General features: G+C 49.5%; 2 protein-coding genes across 2 annotated transcripts in view; one reads left to right on the forward strand and one right to left on the reverse strand.

The window, feature by feature from the left end:
- Positions 1–9575: 9575 nt before the first annotated feature.
- Positions 9576–11383, forward strand: BBA_10269 (uncharacterized protein; the record flags this gene model as incomplete). The annotated part of the gene is made up of 10 exons (XM_008605366.1): positions 9576–9642; positions 9713–9759; positions 9886–10056; positions 10224–10279; positions 10572–10593; positions 10827–10877; positions 10989–10999; positions 11069–11118; positions 11197–11204; positions 11333–11383. 10 exons carry the CDS (start codon positions 9576–9578, stop codon positions 11381–11383), a joined length of 534 nt encoding a protein of 177 aa, XP_008603588.1.
- Positions 11384–11945: 562 nt separating this feature from the next.
- The window catches only part of BBA_10270 (restless-like transposase), a gene marked incomplete at both ends in the record, with an annotated part of 1851 nt that continues 1392 nt past the window's right edge, over positions 11946–12404 (reverse strand). Inside the window, one exon of the mRNA XM_008605367.1 lies at positions 11946–12173. Within this exon, the coding sequence (XP_008603589.1) occupies positions 11946–12173 (228 nt within the window). The remainder of the gene's footprint in view (positions 12174–12404) is intronic.

Genomic DNA, 12404 nt, shown 5'->3' on the forward strand with positions numbered 1-12404 from the left:
TGCCCAGGCGACCATTTGACGGAGATGAGGTACGGATGCCTGTCACCAATTTTCTGGAATTCTCGTAAGCAAGCCTGCGAGGAATCTGCCGCTGTCGTGCCGATGCAGTCGATCACGGACGTGTTGTCCATGCAGACTGTAATCGGCTCACAGCGGCTGTTCCATTGCATGGCCGCTTTTATTCCTGCGAGCGCGCCGTGTATCTCAGCGTCGAATACTTCTCGTCGTCCTAGCTGTGCGGAACCCCAGTCCAGAAGCTGTCCATGGTGGAAAACGGCGAAGCCGTATCCTGCCGTGTCAGTGTCAGTTTTGGAGCCGTCGCTGAAGACTATGTAGCCTGCAGGTCGACTGGCAAGCCACTTTTCGAACTCTGCTACGGCGTTTTCTTTGGTCTGCCTCTCTGCAGGCCCTTCTACTTTTATGTTGCCAGAAAACCTCTGTGGGAGGAGCCTTGGTCGTTCAATCTTGTCTGTGCGGTATGCGGTCCGGAGGAGTCTCGAGTGTCGGAGGGCCATGCGTTCCGCGATGAGTGGTTTCTCGTTCAGCACGATTTCTCTTTGCGACTGTCGTAGCCGTTTGCTGATCGGGTGTGCTTTGTCCAGAGTGGCATAGCGGACCGCTATGCGTTCCTGTATGTGACGAAGTAGTACGCTCGCTGGCGGGATACCCGCTTCTTTCCACAAAAATTCTAGCGGCGTTGTCTTCCACATGGGTAGAATCATTCTACATGCGAGATTCAAGACGCGCTGTATCTTGCCCAGGTTTGTCTTCGAGATGTGGTTTCTTTTGAGATAGGAGTTGCCTGTGTCCAGGCCAGGTAACCAGGCATCTAACCCGTGGAACAGGATCGGCATAGCCACAGCCCACGCTGCTCGGCGAGCCGCTGTTGCTGCCATGCCTCGCACGGTATTATTCATGACTCGCAGGTGGTTGATCACTCTGCGAGCCTTCTGTGTCCACTCGTTGATGTGGTGGTTGAAGGTGAGTTTCTTGTCGAGGTAGATACCGAGCCATCGCATGGCTGCTGCGGCTCGTATTTCTTTGTCGCCGTGGTAGATGACAGGTGACTGGCTGTGGTCTGCCTTGCGTCGAGAGAAGTGCATGATTTCTGTCTTCTTTGGGTCGAAGTAGATTGCTTCGCCTCTTCCCCAAGATTCCATGGCCGCAATGGCTTCATTTGCCTGTCTTGTTGTGTCTTCTAGCGAGTCTCCTATAAAGAGCATCGCTGTATCATCTGCATATCCGTATCTCTGGGCGGCGCCTGGGAGGAAGTAGATTGCAGCCGTGATCAGGATGTAAAGAATCGGGGATATCGGAGAGCCCTGGGGCAGGCCGCATTGCAGTCTTGCGCTTGGTGTGGTTGTGTCTTGGAAGCGCACGCTGGCTTGTCTGTCTAGCAGAAAGCTGGCTATCCAACGGATTAGGAAGTCTGGCCAGCCCTGCTGCCGCAGACAGAATACCATGCGGTTAGGAAGGATTGCGTCGAAAGCGCCCATGACATCCTCTGTCACTAGGGTTGCAACCTTGCCAGCTGCGAGTGCTTTTTCTACGTCGTAGATAAGGGAAGCCACTATGTCCACAGCGGACCTTTTTGGAAGCGCTCCCGCTTGGCTAGGATGGAGGATACCGTGTTTGAGGGCGGCGTATGCCATTCTTCTTGCGATCACTCGTTCCAGCCCCTTGCTGAGGCAGGACAGGAGTGATATCGGGCGCCATGAACCCACATCGCTAAGGTCTCGTTTGTTCAGTTTCGGGATCATGACCACCTCCGCAGCCTTGAAGACGCTGGGGTGGTAGCCGAGCCGTAGACAGGCATTGTATAGCGTCGTGAGTGGCCTGGCGATGTGCGACCAGGCTGCTTGCAGCATTTTGGTGGTAATCCCGTCTGAGCCGGGGGTTGTGTTTCCTGTGCGTAGAACGGCTTTTTCGATCTCTTTCGTCGAGATCGTCTTTGCGAAGGGTATCCCCTTCTTGGCTGGGTTGACAGTTGGTTGCCAGGCGTCAGGAATATCGTCTGATGCGTCGCGGCGTTCGAGCTTCTCCTTGCGTAGCGCCATCGCCTTCTCCATTTCGGTAGAGTAGGTCATGCCGCCCACTTGGATCGGCGGAGGTTGTAGTCGCTGTCTTGGTTTCATCCATCTGGTGAGTTCGTATACGCCCTCCGCCGTGGTCACTTCGTTGATTGTGTTTCGCCAGAAGCTCTGCCTTGTGCGTCTGAGGACGCGGCAGAACCTTAACCTGGCGCGCTGTACCTCCTCTCCTCTTTGGTTCTCATAGATACGACGTGTGATCCGGAGGTCATCGTGAGCGTCCTTGCATTCTTGGTTCCACCATGGGTAGCTTTGAGCGCGGCGGCCGCCACTCACTCTGCCACATGCCCTGGCAGAGTTCTGTAGAATCTCTCGAAGCTGCCTTGCCATGTTCTCGATTGCAGCTTCCGAGTCTAGGTCGCTGGGCAGTGACTTCACCGCCTTGCCTACATGTTTCCCGAAAGCTTTGATCTCGTCTGGCGTGGTAACCCTGACTTTTCCGCGGGTGACTTGGACTGGTTCTTGGTTTGGAATCTCGATTCCGATGGTGTAGTGGAGAGATCCTGTCGTGAGGTGGATCTCCACCGTAGCCATTGCCTCCGGTATGTTGGAGAAGGCCAGGTCGATTGTGCTACCTCTTGTATAGCGCTTGGCCATAGTCGTGGCTTCGTCGGGCTCGTTTAATAGTTGTAGATCGTGTCTTTCCATCCATTCATAGATGCGGTTGCCGTCCTGCGAGGCTGGCCGATCTGACTGCCAAGAGGCGTGGGAGGCATTCATGTCACCGGCGACAACGCAGTTCTCTGGCGGAGTCCAGTCTTCTAGTACTTCAAGTGTGCTCTCCACCTCTGGCCTATTGTAAGTGTTGAGGATAGTGATTCCATTCACTCTCACCCACAGGAGGTCTCGGTGTTTTGCTGGTGTGACCTGTTCGGCCCGGATTTTGCTGTCTATTTTGACGTATGTCATCACGCGGGGCCGTGTGTCATTATTGTGCCAAGAGTCTACCGGGCTAAAGCATAAAAAGCCTGGGTGATACTGTGTGCGGCAAAGCTGTTTCTTCTTGTTGTAGGATGTGCTCGGCTCTTGCAAGATGACCACGTTGAAGCCCTCCAGAAACGCGAGCTGGAGGGCGGCGCTGTGATTCTCTTCCCCCTTGTCCACGTTTGCCTGGAATATTTTGATTGTCACTGGTTGGTACTTGGTGTGTCTTTTGGTATTCATGTAGTGGAGCGGGTTGTCATTCGTCGTTTTGGTGGCGACTGGTCCCTACGCCGAGCTGCTTGTGGCGGGCTGCTTGGAGGCGAATGCTGTGGCGGGGAGCTTCGGACACGGATTTCATGTCCAGTGGCAGCGTCGCTAGAAGGGTTTGTGGTCTCGGAGGGAATGATTTGCTGCGCTGCGCGTGTGCTGATGTATCTCTTCTTCAAGGGGAAGGGTTTAGAGGATGGTACGCGCGAAGGATCTCGCCTGAAACCTTCTATTATGCGAGTTGCCGTTCTTGGAGGGAAGGTGTGTGGCAGGACGCCGCTCACTTTATGGATGGCCAGAACCTCGTTTCCGTCTTTTTGGCCCTCCTGCGTCTCCTCTCTTTCTGATATGTCGTCGGCGACGTCCGCGGTCTCTCCATTGCTTTCGTCATTGCTTTGGTCATCGCCCCCATCGTTGCTCTCGTCATCGCTCTCGTCACTGCCCTCTTCATCGTTCTCCTCCTCGTTCTCGCGATTTCCGGTGTTAGCGTCGTCTTCTGTTTCGGCCTCTTGAGCGTCTTGTGGATCTTCCGTTATGTCATTTCTTTCGTCAGCCTGCTCTCGACTGTCATGGTCTGCCTCTATGCTCTTTGTTCTAGCTTCTTCTGTTGTTTCTTCCTCTTCTGGAGCACCGCAGTTGCTGTGCATTCGGTCGGCCTCAGGGTCTTCCATTTCGACGTCTTCACCAGCAGCGGGTTGGTGGTCCTCTTGCGGGGTAGGAGTATCATCCCTCTCAGGGACGTTTACCATCTCTGCATCATCTGCGTGTTGGTCATTTGTTGTAGCTGTCTCGTCATCCTGTGGTGACGTGTGTTCGGGCGGTTGGATGAGGTTTTCCATGTTCTGTCTCCTGTAATCATCTGCTCCGAGGTTTCTGGCGTGGATTCTTTGTGACTTGGAGAGTTTGCGGAATGTGCCTCCGTCTTTCCTGGGTCTCGCATAGCACTGTTCGTAGTCTGCGCGGTGAGGTCCGTAGCAATTGGTACATTTCGGTGTCGCCTGGCATCCTTCCGTATCGTGGTGACTGTCGGTGACGCCGCAAGTCCTGCACGTCTTCGTCGCAGTGCATCGCACCGGCGGGTGGAACTGCCAACAGTTTTGGCATTGCACCAGCCTCTTAGGTTTTGTCAGAAGGAAGGAATACGCGCCCAGACCAAGAAGTCTGAAGTTGCCGCGCACAGGTCTGTCGAAGGAGATGATCAGGGTTGTCTTTGTTGGGTCAGGGCTAGGTTTACTAGAGCGGCGCCATTGCACGGGAGTCTGCCCTGTCTGGGCGATGATTTCCTCGCCTATTGTCTTCTCAAAGTCTAGGATGGAGTCATCATATGAGCGTAGCTCGCTTGGGAAGTCTTTGATCAGATATGTGTGCCACTCTACGTGCTTCTCTGCGGTATCTAGGTCCATACTAGGTCCCCATACGCCTTGTGATTCAATGATCTTTCTCTGAATTTCCCCGTTGCGCGCTAGGAGCGCCCAGCCAGTGTTAGTGGGTTTGATGTCTTGAATATCTTGGGGGTCCAACGCGAGCTTTTCTTTTAGTGCTAGTCGGATCTGGAAGTTGTTTTTCTCGAAGAAGCTAGATCCCTCCTTCAAGCGGAGGAGGATGCGGCGGTCTGTGTAGTTATTGGTCGCGATAGGCTGTCTGCGCGCAGGAGCGATGTGAACGTCCCCTGGGGCTTGTTGCGCGGCTGCTTTAGTGACGTCGGCGAAGCTCACTGTCTTGCGGCGGGTTGTTTGGTTATCTGTTGGCAATTTCGTAAGTGGTTTCTGGGCGGGTTGTAGTTTTGGTTGTGGCATCTCGTTGCTGAATCCTGCAGCTTCTCCTGAGTGGAGAAATTGGTTCCAGTGGCGGAGCAGGGACCTGGTGAAGTCGTTGGCGACGGCGTGGGCATAGCCATGGTCGAATTTTCTTGCGCAGGCGGCGATGGACTCTGCAAAGGTGCGTAGTACGTCGGCTCGGGTTGTCATGCGTTCCTTCTCCTTCGTAATGATCTTTCGTGTCTCGGTCTCCAGGTCGAGGGCGTCAAATGCGTCGGCGAATTCGTCCTCTTCGTCAGCAAGGACCCCGTAATAGTTGGCGTTCGGGTTCGCGTCTTTTCGGGGGTGTCGGCGTCGTCTCCCGCCATTGCTGGCGGCGTTTGTCGGGCGTCGCGTCGGGCTGCTGCTAGGCAGGTATGGGCGGGTCGTCACGGGGGCGGCGCCTCTCAAGAGCTCTTCCTGTGCATCATGGTGGAAGCCGTCAGGGAACTGTCGGCGGCCCCTTGCGCCGGTCGCAGGCGTGGACGATTGGTCGATCGCCATTGCCCGCGGCTGCGCAGGAGCGCTGAACGGATTGCTAGGTGCTGTTTTCTACTGGATTTGCGTGCGCGTTGCCGAAATTTTACTCTACAATGGTGGGTACCAGTGTAGATGTAGGAGGAAGGTTTTTCTCGGGATTCCGTGGCCAGAGTTAGAGTGAGGTTCAGGGTATCGCGGGCGGGAGTCAGGGTGCGGGCCAGAGTAACACACTCACACGCTAGATTGTTGAAAAAGGGGTCGGTAAGACTAAAACAGGCAAGTAACAAATCTTTTCGTGTTGTGAGCCTGCTTAGTGTAGGGCGTAAAATGGCTTGTCTTGTAGAGAATTCGTTTGTCCGATTACGACGGGATGAATAGCGGCTGAAGAAGACTACGGTGGCCGGAGACGCTGGCCGGTACTACTGGCCAGGACGATATGGTAGGCGAATGACCACGGATATTGTAACGGGCAAGCCGCTTGAGCGGCGGCTGTGCCGCCGAGTTTTTAGAAACTTCCATTAACTGAAGCTATAGAAGTGCTGTTATGCTCTCATAAAGTTGATTTACCTTTCTTTCCTCTTCATCTTGATAGAAAACAGCATAGGAACTAGATAGTTGAATCAACTTACTAGCGGCCTTTCACAGATATGTAGCATTGGCGAGAAGGTGGGAGACTACCTTCGATCGCTGTACACTCAACAAGCCAATGATGTGAAGCTATCAATGATAACTACTGTACTAGGGTTGCCTAGATACTGGGGCTTCCATTACATCCGGCTGGACAAACCGCGCCTCTAACGGAGGAGGAGGGGGGGCAATTCCTGCTTGTGAAGGACTGGGAAGAACCTAAAGACTGGGCCAGGACGATTGCGTGGTGGGATGGCAGGTGCGGCTTCCGCGCGGGGCGGAATCTCAAGGGACCGCACATTCTACATTCTCTGCAACAATGCACGAGGGGAGGCAAGAAAGCAATATAGGGCGACTTTGGAGAGGCGTTGTAGGTGGATGAAGTACTTCCTCCGAGTGGCTTCCGCCGGTGTCGTCTGCCTTTCCCGATCTGCGGTGCCTGGACGCAAGATGAGGCAGGCAAATGGGTGCTTCCACGACCGGGGACACCTGATTGTCAGTATAGTCCAGTGCTCCTGCGAAATGCCATGATCGGAGTTCTGGGCAGTGGCAACTCGTCATTACGCGAGGCTATGCATGATGCTGCTGAAGAATATTGCATCGGCGAGGACTTGGACGTATCGTTGTTGGGGAGACGGTCGCTTGTGCTCTGTCCGTCACCGTCACTAGTGAGGACGATGTGGTCGGTTCTGAGATGATGCGGGCTTTGTAGTGTATGACGAATGAGAATATGGAATATGAACGGGAATACCTAGCGTGGGATAATGGAATGTACTTAATCACTATCCCAGACTTTATGTGTATAGTAGTAAGTTGATTCAACTATCTAGTTCCTATGCTGTTTTCTATTAAGACGAAGAGGAAAGAAAGTTAATCAACTTTACGAGAGCATAATAGCACTTCTATAGCTTCGATCAAGGGAAGGTTCTAGAAACTCGGCGGCACAGCCGCCGCTCAAGCGGCTTGCCCGTTACATTCGATAGTGGTTTTGTGACTGCGTCATTTCCTATTTATCGTTGCTGACTCAAAAACGGCTTTTGTTCACTCTTGGGTGGCTTGACCTTACGACGCAAAGGACTATGTCGTGACTTCTCTGCATAGCATTATGTCGAAGCACGCCGTAGTAGTCCCTGGATCGGTGGAGGAGGCGAGTTTACTTTTAGAACACCGAACGTACGAACCCATCAATGTAGATAAATGACGACGGCTGGAATCGTGTGCAATACCCCCCTAATATACCTGATATAGACATATAAGGAAGGGCGATAGTAGTATTAAGTGGTCGTTTAGGCCGGCCAGGACCACTGACAGTTTGCCGCTCCGGACTTGACAGCGGAAATCCGGGTTCAAACCACGCTAGCACGAACTCTCTCCGCGGCGATCGGAGTTAAGCGACGGATGAATACTTTTTCTGACCTATTTACTAACCTCATCAAAGACTATCTCCGTGTGAAGACGTTAAGCGGAACTACTATGCTAAATTTAATCGGAGTTCCGGCAAAAAGTTTAATTTAAAAACGAGTAGACTACTAGGCATAGCAGTAATACACGTCTTTATACTAGACACTATATATCTAGATGTGTAATAAACTAAGACGATATCTCTTATTTGCTATAGTAGCTTGTCTTATGTATATAATACGGCCCTAAATGATCTCGTCCGGAGGTTTATAGTATTAAACTAGAGTAGAAGTGGCGGGGGTAAGTGATAGTGCTAAGGCAGGTGATGTACGCGCGGGCGAGGGGCTAGGTGCAGGAGATAGAGTAAGAAGCGTAGGCGTTAACATTATATATAATTAGGGTAGTAAGTTTTGAGTCATAGACCTAATAAGAATAAGTAGAAGTATTCTGGCGTTATCCGCTACGCTTGCCCCCCGCTGGCCCCTTTTCACTAAAGATGAAAACCGGGAGCAAAAAAGCAAAATCTAAGGGTTCTAGCCGTGTTATATAAAATCAAGCCACCCGGCGACACCAATCTCTCTAACTTAATCTATTTATAGCAAACTATGAAGGACCACGAAGACCGGTTAGTCTATGGTCTGGAGAAATGGTCAGACCAAACCAAATTTTAGCGGTCTAGACCAGACCAAGACCATGACAGACCAGGAAACTTGACTCCTCGAGGCAAGGGGAGAACCGCTGGCCTGCCTCTCCCCTTCGGCTATCTCGGAAAATTCTCTTTACTAGGCAACAAACTCTTCATAAAAAGGCTGTAGTCGTATTAATACCAGTCGTTTGATCATGTAATACTGGGATAGCCACCTGGTATCGTTGTCAATGACCACGTCGAATGGCCGTTGCTTTCCAATCTCGTCGTTGTCAGCTGCCGCAAACGAGTCTTGTTGGATTTGGCGAAGCAATGTCAGCACGTCCGACCGATGGACCCAAACGGCGAAGTTGTGAGCTTTGCCGACGGGGCCTCTCCGCACCCACGTGTCGTGCGCTGCCCTTGCCAATGCTTCGCCCTTGGCAACGGTGTCCTCAAACGCCTCGACATCTTTCTCGAACAAAAGGGACGACGAGATTGAGAATGTGGCCGACGCATCGAACGCGCCATCTCACCGGATCGAAGTGCAGCTCTTGCGCATCGCCGTATCGTTGTTCGCCGCATTGTCGAGGGTGAAGTAACGGACCTTATCCTCAGTACCGAACGAACGAATGATGTCAATGATATCAGCTGCGATGTTCTCGCCGGAGTGTCGTTCCACCAGCTCCGGAATGCCTAGAACAAGCTTTCGGAGCTGGTTGTCCTCATCTCTAAAGACTCTTGCACCAGCGAAAGCGATATGTATTTGGCCGGTGTAAAAAAGCCAATAGGGCTCATTAGCTAAGTTACTTTATATGTCCGAAAGTGGCGTCTCTGTCTCCTATAAGCCTATAAGCGGCCATCCTCCTCCTATTTCTGCTCTCGTCCTCGTCTTTTCCCTGGTAGCACGGGTTCTCGTGCGGTGCTTATACTATATTAACTAGCTAGCTTAAAGGCTATTCCTTAAGTATTTAGCGTCTTATCTATAGTAACTAAAGCGGCGCCTATTATTAGCGATATAAGTATTATATATAGCAGTTATTATTTAGTTAGCCTATGACTATTATAAATTATATTATCGCTTAAACCGCCTTTATATTTAGCTTCTATTTTAGTCTATCTAAGGAGACTTCCTACTAAGATAGAACGAAAGGTTACCTCTCTAAGTTTTAGTATACTCTATTATCTCTCTTTAATAGGTCTCCCACTTTAGGCAGCGGAATAGAAAGTATTTAATAGTTTCGCGTTTAAGTTTGTATATATATTAACTTAGTAGCACCACTATATCTAGTGTAGATAGCCATTTAGTCTAATCATATAGGTCCTAAGCAAGGCTAGCACTATTTTCTCGTTCTATGGTCGAAAATGCAAGATGCGTTGCCAGAGCCACTAAATCTGGCGGGTTCTGCCGCCGTGTTTAGCGGCAAAAGCAGTAAGGGAACTAATACTCTAGTGTAACGATGGCTTAATCCTAATCCACAGTTGGTCTGTTTCTTAGGTAGTGAGTCAGGTTGAACGCTACAGAGTAGCAATGAGCAGTATCTTCGGCGTAAGGTCTCGTTAAGAGTAGAACTCTCAATAGTGAAACTATTGCTTAGATTGATCAGTAGAGATCTAGACTACCTAGCCATGGGAATACCTCCTCCTTAAGTACCCGTCTATCTCTCTACTGTAGACCTGGATCGATAGGCTCGACGTTCGATCCCCTAGATCCTACTTCCTGGATCGATGGCTCGACGGCTCGAGTCCTCGATCCTGGGGAGGTCACGTGACCTCTCCATCTTTTCTGGGTGCTGATGCGTCGGACCCTGGTCCGCCTCACTCAGCCCCGCGTACACGCCGCAGCGTTTGTAACATCTAGGCCCACCCCTATTAGGTACTATGTACTTTAGGCGGTCTTAGTTATATAACTGACCTACACCCGCCCCTAACTATAGGAGCTTACTTACTATGTTAATTCTCGTTTCCTACTATTAATTAGCTATTATCTTATTCTTACTACCTCTAAACTAGATGGAGCGTATGAATTATGGTCTCCTGACCCGGGCGACTTATGCGTGGGTGCCTGGGTGAGTGGCTTTGTGGAGTCGTGCGACCTACGCGACCTACGTAACGTACGAAATCTAGTAACCTGATTATAGCATTAAGTATACTAAGCATATATTATTAATAAGCCGGCTTAGGCAACCACTAAAATGTAGAAATCCCCTACTAGCTATAAGAAGGGCTACTTAATTAGTATACCTCTATATTTTTTATCCTCCCTTTCTCTCTTTATGTTATGTTTTTATCTTTACTATATATAAGAGACTACTAATAGTTATAGGCATAAGAAATAACCTAACTAATATTATTAACTAGGCCTAGTCTAATGGCTTTAAAAGTAGTCTATATTATAAGTAGGATAAGAAGATAGGCCTATAAGAGTATAATAAAAAAACGTTAGGCATATAGGACTAAGTTCTTAAAAGATATACTATATAAACTCTTCGCCTCTTATTAATAATCATATACTAATATCTAGTAGTTAGGCGTTTAGATACCTACATAATAAATACATTACTATTTTTAAGGAGTTTAAAGTAATACTACTTTATAAGGACGTATTATTACTAGAAATACGCTACTTTAAAGACTTTTAGCGATTTTATAAAAATTAGGCTTAAGGTAGGTTAAGTGAACGGCTCATAGCCCGTAGCCTAAAGGCTAGCGCAAAGAGCTTTAATAGTGGTTTTAAATAATGTACTAGTAATAGTGTGCCTACTAAAACTATCGTAGAAATTGATTTAGTACGTACCCTACTACTTTCTTTTACTATAGCTATTGAAATATGAAACGACATGTTTTTTATGATTTAGTGGGAACTCCAGCCATGTTTCTCCGGAGGGTTCCGCCTATGGAAGTGTGTGTAAGTTCCGGCGCAGATGGATAGGGACGTATCGGGGACTCTTAGCGTGTGCTAGCAATTTTGTTGGCTGTACAACAGGGGAAGTGGTACGTGCATGTAGCTGGGCGGAAGCAGCACTACAGACTCAGGTGGCAAAATCGTTAGGATCCTGCTAATCGTCATTGTCGGGGTCTCAGCTGGTAAACAATGTGTAGCACTGAGATTTGACAAATAGCTCGGGAGACAGGTAGATCTCCGTTCCTGTCAATGTGTCCATTATGGCTGAAGTCATTTTGCTTTGGGGTATTACTTTCAGTTCGCCACCTTGTCTAGCAATGAGGGCATTGTCAGGTTGAAGGTCCCGATGGGTGATGCCGTTCGCGTGAAAATATGTTAAGGCACTCCCGAGATGAGTTATTGCAATTAATCGGTCGCGTTCGTCAAAGGTAAGTAGAGCTTCTCACAGATTTAATGGAACAAATTCGACAATATCAATGGTGGTAGAGTTAAGTCTTCGGCCGCAACTAAGTCGAACGCCTTAACTATATATGGCTTGCATGATATATCAGTATATTGTGGTGAGCATTAGTATGCGTGGATCTACTTTCGTGATCAAGATGCTTGACATGGGTGTACTCCATTCGCAAGGCCTCAACCCGCTGCTGTGCGATATTCGCGTTGTAACTGATCTTGAAGTACGGCTCTTTCGCTACAAAGTACTCCCCGGTTTCTGTATTTTTGGCTTTCTTTACCGATGCGTGTGAAACGAAATTCTTTCGCGGGACTTCGCTGTCTCTGGGTATGCGATAACCTCAAAACAATATCATTAGGCTTCTTTGCTCCAGTGACTAGGTGTTATGTAGACCATGCTTCTCTAATCGTGATATCATATGTTTGACGTCAACCTTTTTGTGCGCATAAAGTCTAAAGTTCTTAGCCAAAGGCTTGTAGGTAGAGCGAAGAACTTCCGCGTTCTGAGCTGTCGGCTGGTCCGCAAATTGGCCTCGAGCTTGAGACTGGTAGGGGAGACAATAGGTTGGGCGCTCGAGCGAGGTACCTCGATGATAGGCCGGAGGCTGCGAGGACACATGCCCTAGCATAGCTAGCCGTCTTTTTGCTTACACCAGAGCTACCTAAGCATCAACATAGCATAACATAACTTTAAGCGTTTGTGCCGACCTTATTTTGTATTGTTGATGTTATAACGTTGTAATGCCAAGAAACTTCCCTAGAACGTGGATGTTCTTAGAATTTCCTCGAAAATAGAGACGCCTGTAAAGCCGACTGACCTGAACTAGGTCTGTGGG

This window comes from Beauveria bassiana (assembly GCF_000280675.1).
Source record: "Beauveria bassiana ARSEF 2860 unplaced genomic scaffold BBA_S00112, whole genome shotgun sequence".
NCBI classification, from domain to species: domain Eukaryota; kingdom Fungi; phylum Ascomycota; class Sordariomycetes; order Hypocreales; family Cordycipitaceae; genus Beauveria; species Beauveria bassiana.